Raw genomic sequence first — 27297 nt, 5'->3', positions numbered from 1 at the left:
CCCAAGCCAGGACGGCAGGCGTCCTGCGGGTCCCGCGCTGGTCCACGCTGGCCGGGCGCCTACCACTCCACAGGCTGTTCAGGCCACCCCAGCTCCTCTGAGCCCACCCTGGACACTTGAGTGCTGAGGGCGGTGCTGACCACTGGGCAGGGAGGCGGGCCCTCAGGCTGGGCTGGTTCTGCCACAGCCCAGAGGACATGGTGCCCCCCGCCCCCCACAGAGGCAGCCCCAGGGACTGAAGGACTTGAGGAAAAGCGCTGGTCACCCATCCAGAAAGAAGGGGGGTGCGTCTGTGGATCTGTGAGCCCAGCATGGCCCCATGCTCTCTGGACACTCCCAGAACACCCTCACCCAGGGTCTGCCCGGAGCCTTGCCCTGCCTATGGACCCAGGGGCCACAGCCCTCTCTGGGCAGACGGTGCGAGGCCCACTGCTGGGGGAACCGGGGGACACGGCCCAGAGCAGCCTCCGAAGACGCAAGGTTTGCCCCTGGCTCCCGACGCCCAGGGTGAGGCAGCCCTGCCTCTCAGGTGCTTTTGCTTTTCCCTCCAGCTGCCGACCTGCCCCTCGGGTGTGAGCCAGCCTGGGCCCAGGCTCGCCGGCGCGCCCTCTGGCTGGAGGAGCCCCGGGACCCTGCAGGACGGCTGCAGCCCGGCTCCTGGTTGGCCGGGCTCTGCCTCCAGAACCCGCCCTTGCCTGCCCCGCGCCGCAAGGCCTGTAGACTCAGCTGACAGATTCGTGTCCAGACCAGCATCTCCAGGAGCCCTGCCGACTCTGCCTTCCCAGCTGGCCCTCAGCTCTGGTTGCAGTCAGGGTCTCAAATTATCCACGGGGCCTGGACCAAGCATTTCTGTCCAAAGGCCCAGGCGCCAAGCTGCAGGACACAGATCCCTGGAGCCTCCTGTGTCCACACTGCCAGATGCCCTCCATCCTCCCAGACTGAGCTCCGGGCTCCGCAAGACCAGCGGGAGGTGGCCAAGCCCAAGCCAGGGCCTCAGAGGTAATGTGTGAAAGTCTTAAACAGGAGGTCCCATCAGGGCAGCTCCTTGGCGACTCAGCCCTCCCTGATGGGCCTGGCCGAGCTGTGCTCAGCCTCAGACGCCCACGAGGACACGGACTATGGCTGGTCCAGACCCTCGCGCACCTCTGCGGCGTGCACCGCCAGCATACTGCACGTGCTGGAAACACCGCTCATGTCAGGTGATTCTACTCAACAACCCGACTTCAGGAGCATTTGGTGTCTGCAGCCACACATCCCTGAACGCTTCCCACCCCACGGGGCAGGATTCCGGCAGGAAGCAGGCGGCGCTCAGGGTGGGCAGCCTCAGGCGAACTGGTGAGTGTGCTGGGCGGGGAGCAGCAGGACCTAGAGGGCCGCCTACAGGAAGAGGGGCCTTGGCGGAGTGCCCGGGAAGGTCGCAACACCACTGGCCACAGAAGAGCCGGAGCTGTAACCAAATGCAGTGCCCATGCCCACCACCCTTCCCTCCCCGCCCGCTTCCAGAATGTGCAGGCTGTGGTGGTGACCTTCCTGCCCCTCAGGTGTGAGCACAGCAATGCTGGGTGCCGTCTCATTAGCTGGAAGGTGCTCGGAGGCGGCGGGAAGGCCTGGGGTCTCCACTGACCACCCTGGCTTGTGCACAAGCCGGGCTGTGAGCAGAGCGGCCCTGGGCACCAAGGGGACGGGGCCGCTGGATTCTGCCGCGGCTCCTCGGGACCTCTTGTGTGTGTGTGTGTGCACGCTTCAGTGGTGAAATAAACTCTGCTGCCAACCAGACCGCTCCTTATTGCAGGACCAGGACACTCAGGAACCTGACACACGAGCCCTGGGTGCTGAGCGTTCGTGTTGTTTTTCTTGGCAAGGGGCCCACGGGGCTGCACAGTGAGAGGGCCAACCCCGGAGCCTCCTGTGTCCACACTGCCAGCTTTCTTGGGTGCGGCGCCCAGATGCCCTCATCCTCCCAGACTGAGCTCCGGGCTCCGCAAGACCAGAGCGAGGTGGCCGAGCCCGAACCAGGGCCACAGAGGCAACGTGGCCGTTTGAAAGTCTTAAACAGGAGGTCCCGGCAGGGCAGCTCCTTGGCGGCTCAGTTCTCCCTGATGGGCCCAGCCAAGCTGTGCTCAGAGACAGGCCTTTTAATTTAAAATTTTAAAATTACAGATGATGGTTTCAACTCCTGAGAAATGCCAGCTTGTCCTTAGGAAAGGAGCTGAGAGGCACTGAACACCAGAGAGTGTCCCCCCCGGGCCTGGCACACGGGATGCCCACTGCCCTGACGCCCACACCCAGGCCTGTCCGCTGGGACCAGGGGCCAGCTGTGGGGCAGGAGGACTCGGCCTCCTTCCTGGAACAGAGACCCAGCGCGGTGAGCAGCGTGAGGACTCTGGGAATCCAACCCCAGCTGCAGAGCTGAGGGCAGGGGCCAGGCCCTCCCACCAGACCAGCTCACGACTCCTCTGCGGAGCGGCCCTGCAGGAGGTCGCGGTCCAGCATCACGGGGCCCAGCAGCCCGCTGCGGAAGGCCCGCAGGAAGTCTCGGGCGGCTGCAGGGTAGTCAGGCTGGATGACGTTCACGTTCCCTGGGAAGGCAGGAGGCTCAGGTGAGGAGGGAACCGCACACGGGGCCCAGTCCAACCCCCTCAGGCCCACGCAGGTGGGCCTCTGCACAGCACATTCGGGAAAAACACCTGAATTCACAAGAGTGAGGGCATCATGGCCTGGAGCTTCCAGAGGAGGTGTGGCCCGCCCTGCAGGCCCGGCCCCTCCCCTGCAGCCAAGGCAGACACCCCTCCCCCGACTGCCCTGGGCCCAACCCCCGCCCAGCCCCGGGGCTGCCCGTCTCACCCGTGCCCGTCAGCACCTTCACCTTCTGGGTCTTCCTCAGCTTCACGGCCACTCGCTTCAGCACGCTGGCGATGTCGTCACAGGCCTCACCCAGGCCGTAGTGCTGCACGTACCTGCGGGCGGGCGGCAGTCACTGGCTCTCCAGTGACCCCTTCGTGGGTGCCAGTGACCTCCTTGCAGAGCTGAGGGCCTCACCGACACCCACCTTCCACGTGGCCACAGGCAGCTGCCCCGAGACCCAGCCCCACACCGGGACCCTGGGTACAGCTGCCAGGACAGCTGACCGTTCGAGGGGGTCTCCCTGCAGACCCTAAGCAAAAGGACCGGAGTGTTCCCGATGACAGTCCCAGGGCAGGAATACCAAGACACCTGCCACCCGAAGGTCAGGGGCAAGAGCTGCCAGGCGCACGCAGCGGGAAAACAGACCCGTCGGGGGAGAAAACCGGTCAGCTGGAACCGCCCCAGACGCCAGAATCCACAGAGACCCTGAATCAGTTATTAGAACTGCATTCCCTGTGGTTACAAAGCAAAGAACCCACACAGAAGACAATAAAAAGAAGTAATCCGAATCTAACGTGGAAGAAAACTCTATGAAACACACGCTGAGGGAATTAAAGCAGCTCGAACTCCGCAGGGGAGAGGGCGAGGGAGCTGGGGACCCAGCGGCGCTGAGCCGGCGCTCCTGCAGCCAGAGCGGGGGATGGAGCCCTGCACCCACCGTCAGAGCCTGGTGACAGCCCTGCGTGGACGAGGACAGCGGCCGGAGTCAGCCACACGTGCGTGACGCAAGCCGCACAGTCGGGGGTGAGAACCAAGGGCTGAGTACAAGCACAAGAAGCAAGAGGAAGCCGTGCCAGCGCCCGGTGTCATAAACCGCCCGAGCGCTCGGCAAGGGGAAACTGTCACAGCCGCCGGAGCGGCGCACGTACAGAACAGAGGAACAGGGGCAGGCTCTCATGGAAACCACTCCTCTGCGGACAGTCCGTCCACCTAGAACTCCGCCCACGGGGCAAACTCCCTCCAAAACGGAAGGTGAAATGAACACATCCTCCAACAGCAGCTGCATGGCCACTGGCGTCACAGGGAATCCTCGGCAGGGAGATGGCCCCAGAGGGCGGGGGCCCAGAGCAGACGGGGCGAGCCGTGACCCGTGAGGCTCAGGGCAGACTGCCAAGACTGAGTCTTCACTTTACATCCATGTCTCAAGAAAGCACAGCAGCATGTCTGCCACAGACAGCAACACGTGTCGTAACACTGGCCCACAGGCGAGGTCTGCAGACGGGAAAGGCCCTCAGGCCTCACGGCACTCAGGCCACTGCGATGTCCTGCAAACCCTAGAGCCACCTCCGCCCAGGTTCTAGGTAATAAGCTGACAAAAAGGAATCATGAAAAGCATCTGAGGGACTTCCCTGGTGGTCCAGGGGCTAAGACACCACACTCCCAGTGCAGGGGGCCCGGGTCAATCCCTGAGCAGGGACCAGATCCCACAAGAGTCCGCGTGCTGTGACTAAAGATTCTGCAAGCTGCAACTGAGATGCGGCGCAGCCAAGCGAGCTAAAGAGAAGGCATCTGACTGATCTAGTAAAAGCCAGAGAGAGACGAGAAAAGGCGCACAGAACAGCTGTGACAAAGCCAAGATTGAAGATGTAACCCTAACGTCAGTGACCAGTCAGACATGAGTGGCCTAAACACCTAAACTAAAAGCAGAAACGGCCAGACGGGTGAAAAGCAAGGGCCAACAACATGCAGCAATAAACATTTTAAATGTAAAGACACGCCAGCTCAAAGTAAAGACACAGGGGAGAGGGACACACGAGGGAGATTTCAGAGCAGAGACTATCCTGTCCAGGATACAGGAGGTCATGTCCTCAAGTCACCAGGAGAACACAACGACCTCCCCGCGACGCGGAGGCTGGAGACGTGAGCAGGACCGGCGGTGGGGGGCGAGCCCATCTCCTGCCCACGGCAGTAACAGGAAGACAGGCAGCAACGCGGAAACAAGGGAGGAACGCGGACCGGACAGCAACCGACAGAACAAAAACCAGAGGTCAGAAAGTGGGGACCAGAAGCTGGTTCTGTGGGGAAAACCAAATATCTGGCCTGACGTCCTCAGGGTCCTAAAGGACATCTCTGGGGGCCTGCAGGACACAGGCACTCTCACCATCCTCGCTGGTGAGGGCAAACCAACTGGACATCTGCACAGCGACCGCCTGCACTGCCCAGTGTGAGAACACGGATGGACCCAGGGATGAGTGCCCGGCCAGGCGGGCACTGCTGGCAGGGAGGCTGCACATGTGGCCCCCCCGTGGGACTCCAGAAGGTGCAGGAGGCAGGTGGGCAGGGAGGGGTCACAAGGGAGCACAGGAGACTGGGGGCTTCCTGGACGTGTAACGGCTTCACGTGACTTGGCCAACAAAGGTCCATCTCATCAAGGCTATGGTTTTTCCAGTGGTCATGTATGGATGTGAGTTGGACTATAAAGAAAGCTGAGCACCAAACAACTGATGCTTTTGAACTGTGATGCTGGAGAAGACTCTCGAGAGTCCCTTGGACTGCAAGGAGATCCAACCAGTCCATCCTAAAGGAGATCAGTCCTGAATATTTATTGGAAGGACTGATGCTGAAGCTGAAGCTCCAATACTTTGTCCACCTGATTCGAAGAACTGGCTCATTTGAAAAGACCCTGTTGCTGGGAAAGATTGAAGGCGGGAGGAGAAGGGGACGACAGAGGATGAGATGGTTGGATGGCATCACTAACGCGATGGACATGAGTTTGGGCGGACTCCGGCAGTGGGTGATGGACAGGGAGGCCTGGCGTGCTGCGGTTCATGGGGTCGCAAAGAGTGGACACGACTGAGCGACTGAACTGAACGGCTTCACAGGTGCACCCACGTGTCACAACCCATCAGACTGTACACTAATGAGCACAGACTGTCTACGGCACCTCACGGTGCTGGTTTTCAGTTATGCTTATGAGGCTGGGGGACAGGGCCTGCGCCCTGCACTCACCCCAAGAGCTGGTGCCTGTTGAGGGTGTAGAGAAGGAAGTCAGCCAGGGTCTCCTCGCCCACGAGGTGGTCCAGCACAGTTCCTGGGAACAGGCAGCGGAGGGGGAGTGCTTCAGCTTGCTCCCTGCCCTCCCCACCCCCGCAGTCAAGTGGGAGGAGGGCGCCCCCTCCAGGGTGGGCCAGGATGCCCGACAGGCTCAGAGGGTGCCAGGGGTGTCAGCTGTGAGCAGCCAGGCCAAGCACAGGCCACCCAGCCTGGGAGCCTGGGGGCCTGGGAGCCTGGGGGCCTAGGAGCCTGCTGTGGGTGGTGGGGGTCAGGCTCACCACACAGGGCCAGTTTCAGGCCTGTCTCCACGCTTGGAATCCGAGGAGCCAGCACCCCGGGGGTGTCAAGCAGAAACATCAGCGGCCGCTCACACACCTGTGGGCAGAGGGTAGTCAGCTGGCCTTCTGCCTGAGGCTAGAGAAGGCCCTGGAACCTGCCCCCCAGAGTCACTGCCACCAAGCTCTCAGCATCCCCACAGGATGCCACTGCTGAGTGATGTGGAAAACGAATAAGGGCAGGAGCCCAGCAGCCACCTTGCCCCAGGAGGACAGGCTCTGCCCTGACCCTACTTGCCCCTGGGATGGAAGATACCTGAGCCGTGGCCCAGGTATGGTATGAGGACAAGGCCCTACCTGAATCCTGGACATCACAGCTCTGGTGATCCCAGGCTCGCCGCCCACCCTGGTGGCTTTTCCTGCAGGATGAAAGGGAGACGTCGGTCTGTCAAGCCCCCAGGCAGATATGCTAGATGAGCAGCGATGCACATGGATGCCTAGCGGGGCCCAGCGAGGCCTCTGCAGGGTGAGAACCGCCTCCCAGGCGCCACGACCTGCTGAGGCACAGCCGTGACAGCTGGCCAGGGCTGCCTGTTGGCATTGCCTTCCTCCCTGCAAGGCCGGCACTGCCCCGGGATCGCCCACAATGGCCCACCCGTGGGGCGGCTCCTGACACCGGCCGCCGCGGGTCCCAGCTCAGGGCGTGTCCCAGGCAGACCCTCCCCGTGCTGAAGCAACACTTGCGTCCCTGAGCGCGCGGACAGGTAAACAAAACGTGCTTCGTCCACACAAAGCAGTGTTATTCAGCCTTAAAAAGGAGGGTAATTACGACTCATGCTACAACACGGGTGGGCCCTGAAGAGTTAGGTTCCATGAAATAAGCCCAGCACAGTTCGGATCCTGTGAGTCCAGGTATGGGGCACCAGAGGACCAAATTTATACGACAGAAAGTAGAGCAGAGGTTCCGGGGGTCCGGAGGGCAGGCCCAGTTGTGTGTGGAGGCTGCCAGCGTGAGGCTTGCACAGCACTTAGCGTGCAACACCAGCGATGTCTTGAAAGCCACAATCACAGGCAAATAAGCAGCAGCTGGCTGCAGCAGCGCCCCAGCTGGCAGCAGAGCCAGCCTGAGCTGGCGGTCCCGCACAGCTCCGTCTCGGGGGTTCCCACAGCACACACTCATGCAGAACACGAGTCAACACGGACTTGGCCTCAAACGCCAGCAGGCATGAGACACAGGCCCGGAGAGCCCTCCCCAGGTCCCGGCCTGATGTCTCACCCACGTTTCCCACACGCCCTGAGCAAGCGGGACAAAGAGAGTAACGGAAGGACAAAATCGCCCACGTTTAGAAACTGCACATATTAAACATTTAAAGACAGAAAGCGGATGAAGTATAAAATGTATCAGGCAATGACTGTCTCACCAGCTGACTGCACACCAAGCTGTCAGCTGGGCCTCCTGGTGCCAACAGCCCCCTCAGTGAGCTGGGGTCTCAGGCTCTGGAGGGTCGTCCCAGCACGAGAACCAGTGCCTGCCCCCCCCAACTGCAGAAGTACCTTTCCTGAGGTGCTGCCTCCGCAGGGAGTTGATGAGCGAGGACTTGCCCACGTTGGGGACCCCGATCACCATGATGCAGGACTCCACGTGCTGGAAGCGCAAGGGCAGGGGGTGGGCACCACCCAGCCCCGCACCCCCATACCCCCGGGGCACCAGCGTGCCCACCTGGGGCCGCCCCACCCCACCTGCCAAGACCCGAGGGGGGTCCCCGGGCTGGGCTCAGCAGTGGGCCCGGGTTTCCCAGCGGAAGGGGCGGGCCCTCGGCCAGTCCTGGCCCACCAACCTCTCCTCGGTGATGGCGATAGCTGCTCCCAACCAGCTCCATGGCCGTCGGGATGACCTGCAACCAGCAACCACCAGGCACCTTCCGGGGGGAGCCTGGCTGCCCTCGGCCCCTGGAGGCGGCACTCCCACCAGCGTCCCACCACCGGCCGGCGTGGTTCCACACACGTCAGACGCAGGCTGTGCTCTGGGGAGGGGTGGGGGTGGCCGGGGCCCTGCCCTGTTCTTCCCCAGGAAAGAGGAGAGCCCGAGGGGGACAGCGGGCACTGCCACGCCTTCCAAAGACGCATGACAGCCGCGGAATTCTCCAACTTGACCGGGAAAACAGGCACAGACCGTCCATGGCCACCTCCTACTTGGGACCAAAGGCATCTCTCGGCCCGACCCTGCTGTTCCCACCCCCAGTCTGCCCGGCCCAGGAGGTGACTGTGCCCCAAACCCAACAACACTCTGCTTCCTGCAGAAGCACAGTAATCTGTGGTGTTTCTTTAACATTTTAGGCAGAAGCCTCAGAGCACAAAACAGAAGAGACCCACCTGCTTGACATTTTCATCCTTCACACAGTTGGTAAAAACAACATGTTTTATGCCTTCTCTTTCTAAGTGTTGTATAATTTTCTAAAAGAGACAAGACGTTTCCAATTCAAACACCAAATGAAGACATGGGCGGCATCATAAGCTAGAGTCTGAGGATCTGCTCAAGGGCTGGGGACTCGAAAGGAGGCTGGGCCACCAGGGCAGGTGGCCTGAGGGCACGTCAGGGGAGGGCAGGCCGGCCCCGGGGCGCCCCTGCCGCGGGCTCTGTGGGAGGACACAGGATGGGGCCACACCAGGTCATCCGAAACCACCTGCAGCCCCGGAGACGCTTGGCGCTGGTCTCCACTCAGTCACATCATCGCTCCTCGCCTCCCAACCAGCTTCCACAAAACAAGCCCCACTTACACTAAGGTTTGAACCCAGCTACAAAATATGTGGAATACTTTAAAAGCCCCAAAGTAAACTGACATTAACATGAACTTACTGGCCTAAACGTGAAGCAAAATCACTGTATGACTCTTATTTTTACAACCAGTACTGCACTGTTTGAGAGCCCCTTGGACTGCAAGGAGATCCAACCAGGCCATCCTAAAGGAGATCAGTCCTGAATATTCACTGGAAGGACTGATGCTGAAGCTGAAGCTCCAACACTTTGTCTACCTGATTCGAACAACTGACTCATTGGAAAAGACCCTGATGCTGGGGAAGACTGAAGGTGGGAGGAGAAGGGGACAGCAGAGGATGAGATGGTTGGATGGCATCACCAACTCAATGGGCATGAGTTTGAGTAAGCTCCGGGAGTTGGTGATGGGCAGGGAGGCCTGGCGTGCTGCAGTCCATGGGGTCGCAGAGTCAGATACGACTGAGCAACTGAACTGAACTGAACTGCATTGTTTGATCAGCTACTAATTTACTTAAAGGAATAAAATAGCCACTCATTGATTCAGTTAGTTTTGCTGATTTTTTGTTTGCTGTGATGATGCAGATGAAGGTCAGGCCCACAAAGACTTCGTGAAGTCACACTGCAGGCTGCGTACAAATCTGCATGGGACCCCCCCTCCCAACCTGCATAGGCAGACACGGGGGTGGAGTTTAAAGAACTCAGTGTACCACAGCCAACTAAGAAACCAGAACGCGTTCCTGCTGCTGCAAAAGGAAAAGCTACACACACACAAAAGCTGGCTCGATTTCAAGATTCTGACACCTACTCTCTATGTTTCTCTTACTCAGGGACAATAGGAGACATCACCCCTGGATGCTGTGTCCCCATCCAGCAGGGCTCGGGGACACCCCCAGTTGCTTTGGGTCTCACACCTTCCAGATCACTCAGGGGGCAGCAGGCAGCCCAGAGCTCAGACCAGAGGTCTGGGAGGACACAGGGAGCCAACGCTGCTGCACCAAGAGGCCTCTGGGTCGGAGAGCAGGGTGATGGCCACTCGCCCCAGGAGGCAACTGAAACACGAGCGAGTGAAAGTTAAACAAGAGACAGGCATCCATACCACAGCTGCAGCCACATGCGGCGTGCTCACAGCCTCGAGGGCCCTGCGGCCGCTCTGTGGGAGCGCGGCTCCTCCCCTCGCCCACGGCTGGACCCCCGCTGAAGGATACAAACTCTTTGGTCACCTGGATGACAGGTTAGTCTAAGGCTAGTTTGCTAAAGCACACAGGCCTGGGCAGACCAGACCAGACATCCAGTCAGATTTGGGCCGTACCTGCTGCTCCTTCAGATCTGCCAGGTCCATTTTGTTGAGGACGAGCAAGTGAGGCTTAAGCCCAAGGGTTTCCTGAAACAGAGGGTTTCGGCCTGACAGTGGGATGTGGCAAAATTAAGGCAAAATTCCATCAACTTGACCACCAATTGACATACTTTCCCTTGTCTTGTTATGCAGACTGGACCTCCTACAACAGGACACCCTCGGAAGGAAAGGACAGTGCAGAAGCCTGTCTGGAAGCAGGTGCGCTCCAGCCAGCCCAACCCCGAGACCCAGCCGACCCCAAGTCCTGCAGTCACCGCCTGAGGGCCACCGAGCCTCTGCAGGCCTCCGGCGCCTCCTGCGGACAAGAGGCAGGGCAGCGCCCTCTCGTGGCTCCTCAAACAGGAATGATGGTGGCAAAAACAAACAGAGCTCAGCGGAAGGTTTTGTGACTAGACCACTGTTTAGCTGCCAAAAGATCTGGTCAGTCAGGACAAGTGCCTCCCACGAGTCCTAACCAGTGTATCTCATGCCACCACCGCCACCCCTGGGCGTCTGCATGGAGACCGCCAGTGAGCCCACCTCCTCACATCAGGGGCAGCCCCTTCCTATCCCCGCCAGGCCCCCGGCGCTCACTGTGACACCGGCACGTCAGGGGGGAGCTCTGCGTCTGCGTGCTGGGGGTGCTCAGCCCTTTCCTGGTGCCTGTCCCAGGAGTCGCGAAGCCTCAGCATGCCAGGTTCCAGGCACCCGGTTAAGCCGCTGTGTCCCCACACACAACACAGGGACAACAAAAACAACAACTTACTTTCTCCATAAACAGCGCTCTGCCCTCAGAGGTTAACCAAGCCTGAGCTACCTCAGAACACTGAGCTCCCTCAAGGGGCCGTCCTGGAGAAGTCAGGACACCCAGCGAGCAGAGGAGGGCGAGGCAGAGGCGGCCCCGCAGCGCACGGGCAGCAACGGCAGGCGTGCTCGTCCAGAAACCAGACATGCAACAGCCAGCACGCCCTTCTGACTGGCATGAGATACTGTACGAACTGCAACATTTAGCCTACGGTAGAGAAACTGGAGAGTTTTCTCAGAAATTCCAAGTACAGATGGTGATGACTTTCAAACCAACACCTGTGTCTTCTAGGGAGCCTCTAAACACAGCTCAGGTAAATACAGCAAAAACACGGTGTGCAAAGCACGCTCATTACTGAGGGAGATCGTTCCCCCTTCTGGTGCATCCTTTCGTACAGGAAGGAAGCCTGGTTGGCAGCCACTTTCTAATGGAGGCGTCATATCCCACCTGGAGCCTGCTACTGCGGCAGCGAGTTGGAAGGCACGGGTGTGCCAGGCGGAAACCTGAGACGAACGAGCTACCCTGTGTCAGAGGGAGCTTCTGGGCCCCACACCAGGGATCCTGACTCACTGGCCTGGAAAGTGGCCTGCTGCTGCTAAGTCGCTTCAGTCGTGTCCAACTGTGCGACCCCATAGATGGCAGCCCACCAGGCTCCGCTGTTCCTGGGATTTTCCAGGCAAGAGTACTGGAGTGGGGTGCCACTGCCTTCTCCAGGAAAGTGGCCTGGATATTAGTATTTTCAAGAGCCTCCCGGGGGAATTCACCAAGAAGTTCTCACCACCAGCTGGGGTCCTTCTGTTCGGCACAACTCCGACTCCATGAACCTGGAGATGGCATCCGACCCCGTGGTCTGGGCTCAGGATGCCACCACCCCTCACTTCAAACAGCAACTGCAGTTGAGGTTTGGAGAAAACAGCAAAATTCTGTAAAGCAATTATCCTTCAATAAAAAAAATTAATTAAAAAAAAATAGCAACTCCAAGTCCAGGTTGTCACCTGTCACTTCTGACCAACAGGCCTGAATCAGGGGTTCCCAAGACCCTTCCCTGGGTTCTAGCAAAACTAGTCTGGACAGCGGCTCAAGAAATTGAGAGAAACATTTTATTTATTGGATTAGACTTATGATCTGGCTTCCCTAGTGGCTCAGAGGTAAAAAAAAAAAAAAATCGGCCTGCAATGTAGGAGATGTGTGCAGGACACACAGGTTCAGTCCCTAGGTGGGGAAGATCCCTTGGAGAAGGAAATGGCAACCCACTCCAGTATTCTTGCCTGGAAAATCCCATGGACAGAGAAGCCTGGCGGGCTACGGTCCATGAGGTCACAAAGAGTTGGACACAACTTAATGACTAAACAACAAAAAGGACACAACTCTGAAGCAGCCAGATGGAAGACATGTGCAGGGCGAAGGCTGGGAAAAGACGTGGAGCCTCCCCCGCTGCGGGTGCCTCTGCCTGCATCTCCACCCTCTCAGCAACCAGGAAGCTCTCCCCACCCCACCCCCCAACAGTCTGGGGTTTTCTGGCAGCTTCATTACACAGGCGGACAGAGTGAAAGGCTGACCTTTGGTGAGTGAACTCAACCTCCAGGGCCTAAGGCGGGGGTGGCAGGGGTAGGACTGAAAGTTCTAACCCTCCCATAGCAAGGCTGGTGCCCCCAGCAAGCAGCTCCCTCCTTAAGGGACCAAGGTCTTTTCCAAAACCACCTCATTAACAAGAGACACCTTATCACACCCCTCACGTTGGAAACTCCAAGACTTTCAGGAGCTCTGTGCCAGAACCAGGACAAAGACCAAATAGGTACTGCTTATTCTAAGCGATTACTTCACCACCACTGAAGGATATCCGGGCGTCATGGACCTCGATGATGCAGTCCACCAGCCTCAGGCTGCTCTGCATCTTCTTCAGCCCTGGAAAACAGAAGAGGGCCGCCTCAGGGGAGGACGGGTTCCGAGCCTTTAATGAAGCAACGCTGAAGAACAGTTAGCCGCTGCACAACGTTGTGTTAAGTTTCTCCGGTGCAGCAAAGTGAATCAGCTATACAAAAACACTGCCCCTCAGCGTCCCTCACTCAGCCAAGCCCAGTCTTTCGGGCACACCTGCAAACATCCCTTGTGGCTGGATCCCTTGTGGTTCAGACAGTAAAGAGTCTGCCCGCAATGCGGGAGACCCAGGTTCGATCCCTGGGTCAGGAAGAACCCCTGGAGAAGGGAATGGCAACCCCCTCCATTCTCATCTGGAGAATTTCATGGACAGAGGAGCCTGGCGGGCTACAGTGCATAGGGTTTCAAAGAGTCGGACAGGACTGAGCGGCTTCATTTTCTTTCTTTTCAAACATCTCGCCTCCACCGCCTGCTTCTCGCCCGCGGTCGCCCCGTCCCCCTAATGGAGGGGCGGCGTGGGCCGAGGGCCGCCACCCTCTCACACCCGGCGGCGCTGGGCCTGCAGGCGCTCTCGGAGCCAAACTCTGAGAAAAGTAAGAACCTCGGAGGGTGCAGGCGAGAGACCGCCAGCTCGATCTACGCCTCAAGGTGCTCAGGTAATTAAACAGCCGACTTCAACCTGGAAAGTGCTTTCCTAGCCCTGCCTCATTCCGTCCCCAAATAACGTCCAGGAAATTGCGTCCTTTTCCAAGCAGGTGGGGACACGGGCTTCGAGCCGAGGAACAGGGCCTGCCGGGGTCAGCTCCCGAGCCCGCCCCGCGGTGGACCCGCGAGGAGCCGGGGAAGCAGCGCGCCCCGCCGCGCCTCACCCTTGGCCATGTGGCCCGGAAACCAGCGCGCCACGTCGCGACCTTCCAGAGGGAAGCTCTCCCGCCAGGCCGCCCGCACGGCGGCGCAGAGAGTCCGCGGAGACAGCCTCATGGGTCCGCGTCCCAGACTCCGTGCAGCACTACGGACCGCTCCACCCACGGACCTGTCCGCCGGGCCCGCGCGACCCCGCACAAGGGTTCCGGGGCTCCACGCGGCCGGCGCGGCCCGCGCATGCGCACGACGCTGCCTCGGCCCGCGGGAGGCGCTTAGCGGCCAGTGCTGGAGCTGGGCCGGGACCGGGGCTGGGGACGCGGCTGGGGACGCGGCTGGGGGCTGGGCTGGGTCCCTCGGGCGGGCTTCAGGGAGGGCTACGAGCCAGGGCCGCACCCGCGCAGTTCCGGGAGTTCTCAGGGGTCCAGTCTTCATTAAATTAAAAAATCCTGGTTCTTCCTTAATCGTATTCTGAGTGACAAAATTTAGTAGTCCGCTGTCAATTTGGTCCTTTTTACAAACTTGGTTAAATTTTTTCAGATATTTTAAATTTAACTGACAAGTGTAAGATCCTCTTTTTCAAGTACTCTGGGTTTTAATGTACAAACTCTTTGCAAACGCTGCAGTTCTGCTAAATTAAATCTCTGAATGCAATAAGCCTGAAATTCTCTTAATTGCAGCAATACTCAGTGTAAGTACAGTCAGATTTTAACTTTTTTTTTTTTCTTTCTTTTTTCCGCTGTGCCGCAGGGCTTGCAGGAGCTATTTCGTAACCAGGGATTGAACCCAGACCATGGCGGTGAAAACCCAGAATCTTAAACACTAGGCTACAGGGAAGTCCCAGATTTTAAGTTTAAATCAGAAGCCTGGGCTACTGCTCACTGCACTTTGTTGTAAGAGTATGAAGCTAATGGAATTTTTTAAACAAGCTCCTAAAACTCCAAATATGCTCAGATTCTCAGATCAAAGATACCGTTACTGTCATCTTGATGGCCCTAAGCCTAATACTCAGGGCGAGCTGTTCCTAGGGCTGAGACAGGCCCTCCCATGGCTGAGTGAGACCACCTGGGCCCCCTGCACAAGCTCCCAGACCTTCCACACTGAGCTGCCCTCTGCACCCAGATGGCCTCAGTCCTGCACACAGACTCAAAATACCTGAGACGACAACAGAGAGCTGTGTGCCTGACAGACACTGCCCTTCCACAGCCCTAGGACCAAAGAACCAAAATAAAATCCTGCCAAATCCCGGATTTCTCTTCACCTGTCTTACTGGCAGGTGCCCCAAGCAAAGCAACTCCAGGGACACAAGGGAGCGGATACACAGACAGACCTTTGGGGGCAGAGATCCCCGGAGGGCGATTTGACCTAAGATGAGAAGGTGATGAGAAGGTGCTGGGCTGAGGGCACGGCCAGCACCACGGCTGACAGTCTGGCCACTTGGAGCTGGAAAGGAGCCCGGTGGCAATTCTTTGGGCATGCACACACTCCTCCAGGGCCCACACACGAAGCAGGACACACCATGCAGCCCGAGGTCCGAGGAGGATCAGGTGGGCACCAGGCCAGGGGGCCCCATGCCTGCTGTGTGGAGTCCCAGCCTCTGCAGCTCCCTGCTTCCCTCTGCAGGCCAGCCTTCAGCTGCACTGCCTCCGGGGACAGTCCTGGAGAGATGCCCACACTCTGCCGTGGCAGCTGTGAGACTGGCCATTGCCAACCCCACCTGAGGCCTCTGACCTTTCCTTGGCTGTGAGATGGGGGCCATGCAGCCGCTTCCCTGGGACACTTCAAGGAGGCAGTGAAATGAGATGGGGGCAGCTGAGCACAGCACCAGGCCCCCCAAGGGCTCCCCACATTTATGCCAACACTTCCCAGGGCACCCTGTTCCTCTGTACCCTTCAGGCCTCACTGTTCACTTCCTCCAGAAAACCCTGAGCCCGCAGATCAGAACAGGGTGCCCCATGCCCTGTGAACTCCCGTCTCCCACTTGCTGGCCCTCACCCGGCCCACAGGGCAGCCAGTACCTGGTGAAGGGTCTGTGGAGTCACACCAGGGAGGCCTACCAGCTCCGCTGCCACTACGATGAGAACGCAGGGACCCGGGAACACACCCAGGGTCCCGGGTGTCCGAGGGAGGCAGGCCACGTGCTGGGGGCACAGAGCCCTGCAGTGACCAGGGCTGGGGCAAGACGAGAACAGAGCGGCCCAGGCTGCAGCTCGGAGGCATAAGTATGACTCGACACAGGCTCTTTTACACACTTTATGTGCCATCAATGGTGGCGGCGGCAGCATCCCATGTCTCCCTCCTCCAGGAAGACTGCGCTCAGCTCAAGCTCAGCCCTGACCGGAATCCAACAACTTGAGACATGAGGGAGCTGACCCCTGGTGACAACATCCCAAGCCCGCCTGAACCTCATCCATCACAGGACAGGGTAGGGCCAGCCTCCCCGACCCCAGCACTGGGAGCGCAGAGCCAGGCTCAGAGCCTGGGCTCGGGCCACTGGGCCTGGGGGTCCCACAGCGTCATGAGCCGGTCAGCCTCCCTCCAGCCAGACAGGAGAGCCCCGTGTGTGGTGGAATAAAACGTCCGGTGTGTGGCTTCCCCTGCGAACAGTACCTGGAGCTGGAAAGAAGGGGGCAGTCAGCTGGGTGCCAGGCCTCGGCCGCCAGCCCCACACCTGTTGCCTGGGCTGCAGAAGTGATGGCAAATGTGGTGCTTTGCTGCTGCCTTAACCAGCACCCTGATGCAGTTGGGCAACGAGGACCGGCACCCGGCCGCTGCCACGGGAAGGAGCAGCAGCAGTGAGGACCCCTCAGAGCCAGCACACCCGGAGCCCAGCACAGTCAGAGGGTGGAAGACCCGTCAGGCGGCTCTGGAGAAAATCTGAACGTCGCCCAAAACAGAGCAAAACACCGGAGAGGGAAATTAGCAGGGAAAAGATAAGAAAATTCTAGGGCCAGCTCAGAAGTACACCATCGAACTAGAAATCCAGAAAAAGGGGAAGAAAAAAAAACCATGATGAGATAGTTCAGGAGAATCCCAGATGACTGAATACACGCCGGAGGGCAGTGCAGCTGGGCTCTGAGGCCCTGAGTGCGGGACCTCTTCTCCTTCCAGCTTCACTGGAGCGAGGCAGCTGCCCTCACAGAAGGCCCTCACGGGCGCCCCGGGCAACCACAGGGCAGCGTGACCACGCCAAGGCCACCATGCTGTGAGGAAGCCCAAGCCGCTAGGCGCGGCCTCGGGCAGGCGCTCCGGCCAACGTGCCAGCTGTGCTCAGGGCAGGCGTGTGAGAGAAGCAGCCTCGCGTGGCCCAGCCCGGCCCTGAGTCTCCCCCAGCTGAGGCCCTGGACATCGTGGGCAGAAACAGCTGTCCCGTGGCGCCCACCTACAGAATTCAGCAGCCCAGGGAGGTGGTTGCTTCCACCATGAAAAAGAAGGCGCCCTCGCAGCTCAGGTGTGGACAGTGCCCACAGCAAACAAGGCGTGTGCAGACAGCCCTCTTAACAAAACTACTTCATCAGGGGCCTGGGAGGGCGGGGAGAGGCCTGAGGGCTGGGCGCGCAGAGGCGCGGAAGAAAGCTAAAACTTTATGTGCTGTGGTCAGAATCCCATCAGCAATTCCTGAAAGTGAAGCATCAAGAAGCAACGTTAGCAAAACGCACTTAGAAGGAGTTCCCTGGTGGCAGAATGGTTAAGACTGTGCTTCCAATGCAGGGGGCCCAGGTTCCATTCCTCGTCTGGGAACTAAGATCCCGTATGCTGTGAGGCATGGGAGGGAGTCAGTTCAGTCGCTCAGTCGTGTCTGACTCTGCGACCCCATGAACCACAGCATGCCAGGCCTCCCTGTCCATCACCAACTCCTGGAGTTTACTTGTGATGCCCTCCAACCATCTCATCCTCTGTCGCCCCCTTCTCCTCCTGCCCTCAATCCTTCCCAGCATCAGGGTCTTTTCCAGTGAGTCAGCTCTCTGCGTGAGGTGGCCATGGGAGGGAGAGGCACATAGACAACTGAACGGGGAATGCTGGATGACGTGTGAACTCTGAGGGTGGTAACAGTTCTGTAGTTACGTATTTTAAGACATGACCTCTATCTTTTGGAGATGCACACTGAAACTTGCAAATGAAAAGTCACCTGTGGGGCGTGCTTACTAGCAGGTGAGTCAGGAGGGCAGGGAGACGCCAGGAGCAGATGGGTGTGAAGCTGCAGACAGGAACCCAACGGCTCTGCCAACCTTTATAGGCCTGAAAGTTTAACACATTCAGTGCCTTGTAAAAAGCGAGAGTGTCAGTCACTCAGTCGTGTCTGACTCTTTGTGACCCCACAGACTGTAACCCACCAGGCTCCTCTGTCCATGGGATTCTCCAGGCAAGAATACTGGAGTGCGTAGCTATTTCCTTCTCCAGGGGATCTTCCTGACCCAGGAATTGAACCCGTGTCTCCTGCATTGCAGGTAGATTCTTTACCACTGAGCCACCAGGGAAGCCCCTTTGTAAACAGTAGTAGAACCATAATGAAAAAGAACCTGAGAAAGAACACATACATACGCATACATGGCTGAATCACCTCGCTGGACACTCGAAACTAACACAGCATTGTGAATCAACTAAACTTCAATTCTAGAAAGCAGCTTTAACAAGGCAGCAGCTTACTGTGTTATTTGGCAATCAGAGCCAGCCTGAAGTGCAGCTGGGGAAGGGTCAGCGGTTTGCCCCCCACCGGACGGCTGTATTCTGTTTTTATTCTATTAGCCATCACTATAGGATGCTCTGATGCTTCAAGCTACAGGTATGTATAATTCTGATTAAAATAACATGTTTCAAAAAGAAAGTGGACTCTGAGGCGCAGGGTCCCAGCCCGCTGAGTGCAGCAGCAGCCCCAGCCTTCGCAGGCCTATCCTGTCCCCAGGCCCCCCGTGGGACCCCGGTGCCCTCGCCCAGCAGCTGCCTCCTACCTGCGCCCCCTTGCCGTCTGAAGGGAGGGGCTGGGCCAGCCGGTCCATGTCGTCCCCAGAGCTGCCCACGGCCAGGTAGCTGTAGGAGCCCCGGGTGTACGGGGCACTGTGCCAGCAGGACCTCAGCACACTCCTGGGCGCGGGGAGCTGGGGATTCCCTGAGCCAAGAGATGCACACGTTAGCCAGCAGCCCACCCACCCGTCCACAAAAGCAAGACCACTGCTGGGGAGCCAAGCCCAGGGGGTGTGAGCGCAGGGCTCCCCTCCAGAGGCTCCTGAAGCAGCGTCCCAACACACACCGCTGCCTTTCTGAGCCTCGGTGTCTCACCTGTAAAGCTCTGATTGTGGACATTCGCATCCATCTTGGTGGCAGATTTTTAGAAAAGAGAAGTGGGAAGTGCTTGCAAAGCATTTCAGTTCCCCAGAGAGGAGAACTCTTAGTGCCAGCTGACATGGGAAGGCTGTCCCGAGACTCAGGGCCGAACCCAGTTCCTCTCTGGGGGAGGTCTGGTCCCTGTCACAGACCAGCCGCTCGGGTGGGAGGCAGCAGCGAGGCCCCTGCGGTCAGTACCTGTCACCCTGCGGAGCACCTGCGTCAGAGACCTGAGCACGTCCTCGTCCGACAGTGTCTCCATGAACTCAGACTCGAGCCCCGCGATAAAGCCACAGAGCACGTGGCTGGCCCTGCTGGAGAGAAGCAGAGCTGGACCAGGCCCGCCACACCAGACCGGCCCTGCCGTGGCCAGCAGCTGCGCCAGTGTGGGCTCAAAGCCCCGGGGTCCCTCGACACGGGATCTGCAAGGTCAGAACTCTCAGGGCACCAAGATGGCTCCTGCTGACTCCCCTGTCGAAGGCTGGTGGGGACAGCTGTCCCTAGCACAGTCGGGGACTCTGTATCAAGTCCTGAGCCTTCTACTCCTCTTTATAAAACCCTGCACGAGAAAGAAAAAAAACCCACACGATGGGCCGGAGGGGACCAGGCGACCATGTGGACCCCAGCTTGGCTGCTGGGGTGAGTACCCCTGGGTCCTCGGCAAACACGTCTCAGAAGTGAGCAAAGTGTGTCTCTTACGAGGAAAACAACTGCAAGTATTTACTGCACATTGCAGGTCCCGAGAGATGCTGACGAGCTGCACGCACTGGGCCTCTGTCTGTTCCTGCAGGGAGTGGGCTCGGGGGTCTGTCTCACCACTTTAGGGTGCCCCTTGTGTCCCCCCTCATGTAAGCCCTCCAGAAATGCCTCGAGGAGAATCAACACAGTGCCAGACCCCCCAGAGAGCTCACACCCAGGCCTCCTCGGAGAAACCTGCAAAGAACACGTACTGGAAGGGAGGCAGGACCCAGAAGCCAATAAGCTTCTTGAACCAGGCATCCTGCAGCTCGAGGGCGGTGTCCTCCAGGGGCGACATGTCCTCCCACACCACCTGGATGTGCTGGCAGTCTGGCTCCCAGAAGGGCTCCTCAAACTCCAAGAAGATTTTATTATTGGTCCCAAAGCCTATTTTCCTGATCGCTTCCGCCTTTTCAGTGGGCAGTGGTGGCTCAAAGAAGGTGTCCAGATGCTTCTTAAAAAAACCTGGAATTCAAAATTGGACGCCTTACACCATGTCAGTCTCTTAATGGGAATCCACAGCCACAGGAATGGCCCTGAGCCCGTCAGAGGGTCGGAGAGAGGTCAGAGGGTCAGAGAAAGGTCAGAGGGATCAGAGAAAGGCGTCTGGGAGCCACGCAGGCTCCCTGCAGGCCGGAGCCCCGACAGCCAGCACTCAGTGGAGGGACAGGCAGGCCCCGAGAACGCCTGCCACGCAGGATCAGGTGGCCCAGCCCCGGACCGCTCTGCGGGACAGGCCCGAGCCTGCTGCCTCTCGGGCTGCCCAGGGTTAGTTTGCAGGAACAATGAAACACACAGGCTTCACCCAGAAGCCACAGGAAAAGTGATCAGTGTTTAGCCTGAAGTCACACCACAAGGAGAGCAAACATTCACAGCACAAGCCAACCTCGCCAGTTCACGGGAAAAAGACCAAGTCTGACAGGAAACAAGGCTTGGCCGTGAACACTGCAGAGGGGACCGTCTCCCCACAGCCACCCACTCGCTGCAGAGCTTCAGCCCACCAGTTCCTGCAGGACTGGACTTGGTCCTACACACATGTATCCAAACACACACGTGTACAACACTGTGCAACAGAACACGTGAAAAGTAACTTTGTGTCAGTGTTAATTAGCGGCGCCTGCTGCTCCCACTGCTGCTGCTGCTGCTGCTGCTAAGTCGCTTCAATCATGTCCAACTCTGTGCGACCCCATAGACGGCAGCCCACCAGGCTCGTCCATCCCTGGGATTCTCCAGGCGAGAACACTGGAGCGGGTTGCCATTTCCTTCTCTAACGCAGGCGTGCATGCTAAGTCGTTTCAGTCATGTCTGATTCTATGCAATCCTATGGACAGCAGCCCACCAGGCTCCTCTGTCCACAGGATTCTCTAGGGAAGAACACTGGAGCAGGTTGCCATTTCCTTCTCCAAATTAATGGTACCTACACATGAGAAAATACGGTGTAGCTGTAAAGAACAAACCGGACAGGCGCCTGGCGCCCTGTGAACGGCGGCGGCACAGCCATAACGATGCACCTGCCGGTTGCAGCAGCTCAGTGAGCCCACACCACAACTGTGCGTGAGCCAGGCCCTCCGTGTACAAGAACAGAGGCTGTGACAGCCTGTCTGTGCTGATTTGGAAGCGGAGGAGCAGCAGAACAGCGTGCTAATAACGCACAGCAGAGTCCACCGTGGGAGAAGGAGCCGGCTGAGCAAGCCAGTCCACACCCACCCTCCCCTAGGGGGCAGGAGGCTCCGCGGCCCATGGGTGGGGTCGGGGCGGGGGAGACTTCTGCCCTTCACCTTCCAGCCATGCTGGCACCTGTTAGCTTTGTGAACTTGGGCAGTTAAGTGACTTCTCTGTGTTATCATTTATCAAATAGGGGGTGGGGCAGAGATTTCCCAAGCTGCCAGAGAAGCAGATGAGATAAACCCGGCACAAACTTGCTTTCAGTTATCTCCACCTTTTACCAGATTGCCAGCTCCTACTGCTAGATCTTCCCTGGTGGCTCAGAGGTTAATGCATCTGCCTCCAATGCGGGAGACCTGGGTTCGATCCCTGGGTCGGGAAGATCCCCTGGAGAAGGAAATGGCAATTCACTCCAGTATTCTTGCCTGGAGAATCCCATGGATGGAGGAGCCTGGTAGGCTACAGTCACAAAGAGTCGGACACGACTGAGAGACTTCACCTTCACCTTCACTGCTAGATCTAAAGCATCAGATCTGGAATTAAATAGCATTATGCTCACAACTCCTTCCTCGATTACCACCGGGACAGAAACATAAGACCTGGTTTTCCGCCCTCTGAAAGCAGTGTGGTGAGCCTCGAGGCCGTCCCAACCTTTCCGTGAATTACCTCCCAAAGGAGCAGCACACCTGCTGACCTGTGACCTCTCTTCTTGTGAAACCTTATTTCAAAGCGAACAATTGCTACAAAGCACAGTAGAGTAGCTCTATCCCAAACTCAGAATGAAAACGTGAGCTCAGCAGCCAACGAGTGCCCCGGAATGAATGACGCTGGAGAAAACCAGAGGCCAGGGCACCTGAACGAGAACTGGAGGAACAGACCAGAACAGCAGGCTTTACCTAAGGGCACGGTGACGACCACGTGATGGGCTGGGAAGCAGTCTCCGTCCTCACATTCCACCAGCACGGGAAATATCTCCCCAGGAGCAGAGGCTTCCTGGAAGGACCCATTCCAGTGAATGGTCTTCACGGGTTTGTCAAAAACCATCACGTCCTTGGGCAAGGAGGCCATGATGCAGTCTGTGAGTCCTTGGTAGCCCCTGGGGGAAACAGAGGTGTCTGTGGTCAGGACCAGGCCCTGGAGGCGAGGCTCTACAACAAGCCCTCCAAGCTCACACCAGATCAGGGAGCTGCAGGGGGCTCTGGTCCCAGCTCAGCCAGGGAGGAGCGCAGGGAGGGAGGGGGTCTCACGGGAGGATTACAGGAACAGAGCTCCCCAGGTTTTCGTGAGGAGCAGGTCCCTCCTCATCCGGCCCAGGGCTCCCATTCTGGGCATCTTCCCCATCATAGCACCCTCCCTATGCAGGGCAGTCCTGGAGGGTCTCATGAGGGCCCCGTGAGGGGACAGCCACCCCAACACAGAGCAGGCCTGTCTGCCCATCTCTGAGGTCCAACCTCCAACAGTGCTTACAGGCAGGAGGCCTCCTAAACCTGGCGGGGAGCAAGGCATTACAAGATGCATTTCCTTCTTTTAATCACTTTTTCTTGAGAAAAATTCTTTTCTTTTCATAAGTGATCAAAACTATGGCAGTAAATGACCAGTCTCCCTAACACAGGAAGACAAACAGCCCCTGGCCCTCTCACCCATCCCCTGCCTCCCAAAGCTTGGCCTGAGGTACAGGTAGGGACCCCCGGGGGTGCATGAAGGGGGTCTGGGGAAGCACAGAGGGGTCTGTCTGGGTGGGTGGGGCAGGCACATACTCAGGAAAGGTGCAGTCCAGCCCTGGCAGCACAGTGTACTCCCCGAAAGGCGCGAGGGCAACCAGGTCCATGCTGTGGGTACCGCTCACACAGCACTCCACGTTGAACAAGTTCTTCAGGATGGCCAGTTTGAGCTTCTTGGTCTCCTCATCCTCTGTCCAGCTGGCCATGTGCTGACGGATCTTCTCCTTGAGGTACTCCCCGACACTGGGTGGGGTGGTCTCAGCCGCCTGCAGGAACTCCCTTGTCTGGTCTATGAGACTGTAGAACAGACTGGCCATCTCCGCCACGAGCTCAAGGCTCACACTTACCCCAGAGCTGGCGTAAGACACAGATGGCAGGCCCACGTGACCTCCGGTCTCGATCAGCTGGTTCTCCTCGGAGAGGGCCTTCTCCCCGAGCAGCCCGTATTTGGCAGCCAGCTGGAAGACGGGGTTGCCCTGGGAGGGCCCATGGATCCAGTGAGCGCCTACCTCCACCACGCCACCTGGGAGCGGTAGGAGAGGCCACCATGAGGCTCCCTGCCCTGAGTCCCTCCCCTTGCCACACTCGGCCCTGCCCTTCCAGAGGCCCACATCATTCCAGAGGACCACAGGCTCTGACGCCAGGGCCCGTCAGACCTGACTTAGGGGAACACCCCCTGAGGGGTGCTGGCCTGCGCGGGCCTGGGAAGGATACTTGGAGGCAGGCCTGGGGGCAGAGGAGGCACCAAGGAGCAACCTGGAGGCTGGAGGTGGTGGTGTGGGGGCTCCCTGCGGCGGTCAGAACCAGGGCCACTGTGTGGTCACGGGTTCCCCTCCGCCGCAGCGGCCGACCCTGCTCACTGCGGACAGCTGAGTTTCGGGGAGCAGTGAACTTCGGTAATTACGTGGGGCGGAGCGGGGATTCGCTCAAGGGGCCAGATAAGGGTTCCAGAACGCCTAACCCTGGACGTAGGCCGAGCCAGGAGCAGGGCTCCAGAGGCACCGGCTGGGCTCCGGGAAGGGGTTCCGGGAAAGGCTGTTACCGAAGCTGTGCTCCGAGCGGATGCGGCCACCGGCGCGGGCCGTGGCCTCCAGAACCCGAAGGTGTGAGAAGGCCGGGTGGCGGCAGAGCCTCTGCGCCGCCCCCAGCCCCGCGATGCCGCCGCCCACCACCAGCACCCGCGGGCCGCGGCCCGGGGCTTCCGCCTGACGACCACCCGACTGCATCGCCGCGGTCCCGGGCGGTTCCGGAGAGTCCCCCGCCGCTAGGAGGTTCGTGGAGCCGGGAAGAGACCAGAGCGGGGCGGGGATTCGGGGCGGGACAAGGGGCGGGGCAAGGCCGGAGGAGGAAGGGCGAGGGGCGGGGCCGGAGGAAAGGGACGAGGGGGCGGGGCCAGAGGTGAAAGGGCGGGGCGAGGGCGGGGAGAGGGGCGGGGAGAAGGCGGGGAGGGGCGGGGCGAGGTGGGGCAAGGAGTTCAGTTCCGGCCCGGCCCGCCCCCCATGTGGGCCTGGCTCAGCTGCGCGCGCGCCGGGTGGCTTGGGACGAGAGGTCTGGCCCACCGCGCGGGAAGGTGGCGGAGGGTCGCCCGGGAGTGCGAGGGCCAGCGCGGAGAGGTCGGTGTATTATCCATCGGTGCCGGCGTTGTAGGCGACCGTCCCCACCGAGGGAGAGTCCGGGCGGCCGACTGGCCTGTTCGGGTCGTGTCCTTGTCCTCTGGAGACGTGGGAACGGGGCCAGGAGGCGAAGGAGGAGCCTCTTTTCTGCCTCCGATGCGCGAGCGAGCGCCTTCACTTCCAGAGCCCGTGGACCGCGGTGCCGAGGTGTCAGGGCGGATGGGGAGAGACGACGACCCTGGTGTGAGTGTGTCCACAGTTACGTGTCTACATGCACAGGGTACAACACACGTGAACCACCCCCTCCCCGCCCCCGCCCACATCTCTGACCCCAGGAGCGTGAAACAAGTTCTAGCCTGCAGGCATTTCTGGAGAATTATTCTGGTTCGGGCTAGTCTCCCTTACAGCCTTGCAGCGATTAGAAAGCTCCTGCTTTCTGCTAAAAGGGCCATAGGGCTGCTCTGTAAGCACATCATCCTTCCATCCCTGGTCATGCGGCTCCCACCGCTGCCTGCGGTGCCGCCGTGAGTTGGGGTGGGCCAGGAGGGAACTTAGCTCCAGTCTGGGCAGGTGGTCCTTCTGTCTGGCGTCTTTCTCCATCTCCAAGGAGCCCCTTCTCTCTCCCTGTGTTGCCCTCCTCAGTCATATGGTCTTCTTGCATTCACGCTCCTGTTTTGGTGAAGCCCAGAAGAGATGTCTGGGAGATCATTCTTTAAAGGACATTGCAAAGCTGAAAATATTGCCCTCACACTTGATCTGTAGTTTGCCTGGGCATAGAATTCTAGGTCTGAAGCCTCTTCCTTCAGATTCTGAAGGCACTGCTCCCTTTCTCCTCCCTCCTAGGAGTGCTGTGAAGAAATCCATGCCATTCTAATTTCTAATCTTTTACAAGCAACGGGGGTGTTTTCCTCCCTGGAAGTTTTTAAGATGTTAGGAAAGTTATGACCAACCTAGATAGCATATTCAAAAGCAGAGACATTACTTTGCCAACAAAGGTCTGTTTAGTCAAGGCTATGCTTTTTCCAGTAGTCATGTATGGATGTGAGAATTGGACTATGAAGAAAGCTGAGCACAAAAGAATTGATGCTTTTGAACTGTGGTGTTGGAGAAGACTCTTGAGAGTCCCTTGGACTGCAAGGAGATCCAACCAGTCCATTCTGAAAGAGATCAGCCTTGGGATTTCTTTGGAAGGAATGATGCTAAAGCTGAAACTCCAGTTCTTTGGCCACCTCATGCGAAGAGTTGACTCATTGGAAAAGACTCGGATGCTGGGAGGGATTGGGGGCAAGAGGAGAAGGGGACGGCAGAGGATGAGATGGCTGGATGGCATCACCGACTCAATGGACGTGAGTCTGAGTGAACTCCAGGAGTTGGTGATGGACAGGGAGGCCTGACATGCTGCAATTCATGGGGTCGCAAAGAGTCGGACACGACTGAGTGACTGATCTGATCTGATCTGATCTGGGGGCATCCCTGGTGGTCCAGTGGTGAAGAATCCGCCTGCCAATGCAGGGGACACAGGTTTGATCCCTGGTCCAGGAAGATCTCACATGCCATGGAGCAACAAAGCTCGTGGGCCACTACTGAGCCCTAGTGCTACAGCTACGGAAGCCCAGGCACCCTAGAGCTGTTCTCAGCAACAAGAGAACCCACCACACTGAAAATCCCACACACCGTAACAAAGAGTAGACCCTGTTGGCTGCAACTAGGAAAAGCCCGTGTGCAGCAACAAAGACCCAGCACAGTCAAAAATAATTAATTAAAAAAAAAAGACTCCAAAAAAGTGTCCAATGCAGGGCGCACGGGTTCAATCCCTGGTTGGGGAACTAAGATTCCATATGCTGTGCTTCGTGGCCAAAAAAAGTTAAAAACTTTAAGAAAAATTAAGATCTGAAGTTTCACAATGTGGTGCTTCCATGTTCCTTGGTTTTTATTGATTGTGTGTATTGTGTCCCACACTCAGAGGGCCCTCAATCTGGAAATTCCTGTACTTCAGTCCTAGCAAAAGATGTCATTTCACCAGTCATTTCTGCTGATGACCTGTCCCTGAGCAAACTCCCTACTGGTTTGCTCCTGCTGCTGCTGCTGCTAAGTCACTTCAGTCGTGTCCAACTCTGTGTGACCCCATAGATGGCAGCCCACCAGGCTCCCCCGTCCCTGGGATTCTCCAGGCAAGAACACTGGAGTGGGTTGCCATTTCCTTCTCCAATGCATGAAAAGTGAAAATGAAGTCGCTCAGCCGTGTCCGACTCTTAGCGACCCCATGGACTGCAGCCTACCAGGCTCCTCCATCCATGGGATTTTCCAGGCAAGAGTACTGGAGTGGGATGCCATTGCCTTCTCTTGGCTCTTTCTAAAGTCCTTAATTTAGGCTGTCAGAGGTTGAGCCTGGCCCTTGAATGCTCACATGTC

The 27297-nt window shown here is 58.4% G+C and overlaps 2 protein-coding genes and 1 long non-coding RNA gene across 15 annotated transcripts; 1 reads left to right on the top strand and 2 right to left on the bottom strand.

The window, feature by feature from the left end:
• Nucleotides 1–812: 812 nt before the first annotated feature.
• Nucleotides 813–1774, top strand: LOC123331305. Its single transcript, XR_006547851.1, has 2 exons — nucleotides 813–1335; nucleotides 1504–1774. It is a non-coding gene; the product is annotated as an uncharacterized LOC123331305 (long non-coding RNA).
• A 346-nt stretch (nucleotides 1775–2120) lies between these two features.
• Nucleotides 2121–14056, bottom strand: MTG1 (mitochondrial ribosome associated GTPase 1). Of its 3 annotated transcripts, none has more exons than XM_025274353.2 (11): nucleotides 13835–14056; nucleotides 12907–12992; nucleotides 10259–10330; nucleotides 8547–8627; nucleotides 8012–8068; nucleotides 7728–7818; nucleotides 6531–6592; nucleotides 6177–6273; nucleotides 5854–5935; nucleotides 2845–2957; nucleotides 2121–2579 (listed from the first exon to the last, which is right to left on the bottom strand). In XM_025274353.2, the coding sequence occupies exons 1-11, from the start codon at nucleotides 13944–13946 to the stop codon at nucleotides 2446–2448; spliced, it is 987 nt and encodes a 328-aa protein (XP_025130138.1). In that variant the 5' UTR covers nucleotides 13947–14056; the 3' UTR covers nucleotides 2121–2445. The 3 variants fall into 3 exon arrangements, with proteins under 3 accessions (XP_025130138.1, XP_006071038.1, XP_025130139.1); XM_006070976.3 differs by having other exon boundaries at nucleotides 10259–10363; nucleotides 12928–12992; nucleotides 13835–14053; XM_025274354.2 differs by lacking the exons at nucleotides 12907–12992; nucleotides 13835–14056 and adding an exon at nucleotides 11866–12297.
• PAOX (polyamine oxidase) lies at nucleotides 10260–24599 on the bottom strand. Of its 11 annotated transcripts, none has more exons than XR_006547849.1 (8): nucleotides 24315–24598; nucleotides 23309–23795; nucleotides 22448–22647; nucleotides 20099–20351; nucleotides 19347–19462; nucleotides 18776–18933; nucleotides 12928–12992; nucleotides 10260–10363 (listed from the first exon to the last, which is right to left on the bottom strand). XR_006547849.1 is itself a non-coding variant. In XM_044934913.1 (8 exons), exons 1-8 carry the CDS (start codon nucleotides 24496–24498, stop codon nucleotides 16343–16345), a joined length of 1608 nt encoding a protein of 535 aa, XP_044790848.1. In that variant the 5' UTR covers nucleotides 24499–24599; the 3' UTR covers nucleotides 16066–16342. The 11 variants fall into 11 exon arrangements, 10 of the variants coding, with proteins under 10 accessions (XP_025130136.1, XP_044790848.1, XP_044790849.1 ...); XM_044934913.1 differs by lacking the exons at nucleotides 10260–10363; nucleotides 12928–12992 and adding exons at nucleotides 16066–16442; nucleotides 17956–18065 and having other exon boundaries at nucleotides 24315–24599; XM_044934914.2 differs by lacking the exons at nucleotides 10260–10363; nucleotides 12928–12992 and adding exons at nucleotides 16066–16442; nucleotides 17956–18065 and having other exon boundaries at nucleotides 19347–19459; nucleotides 24315–24599.
• Between the last annotated feature and the right edge of the window lie 2698 nt (nucleotides 24600–27297).

This window comes from Bubalus bubalis, chromosome 23, assembly GCF_019923935.1.
Source record: "Bubalus bubalis isolate 160015118507 breed Murrah chromosome 23, NDDB_SH_1, whole genome shotgun sequence".
Classification (NCBI taxonomy): domain Eukaryota; kingdom Metazoa; phylum Chordata; class Mammalia; order Artiodactyla; family Bovidae; genus Bubalus; species Bubalus bubalis.
This window is presented reverse-complemented; position numbering and strand designations above follow the sequence as displayed.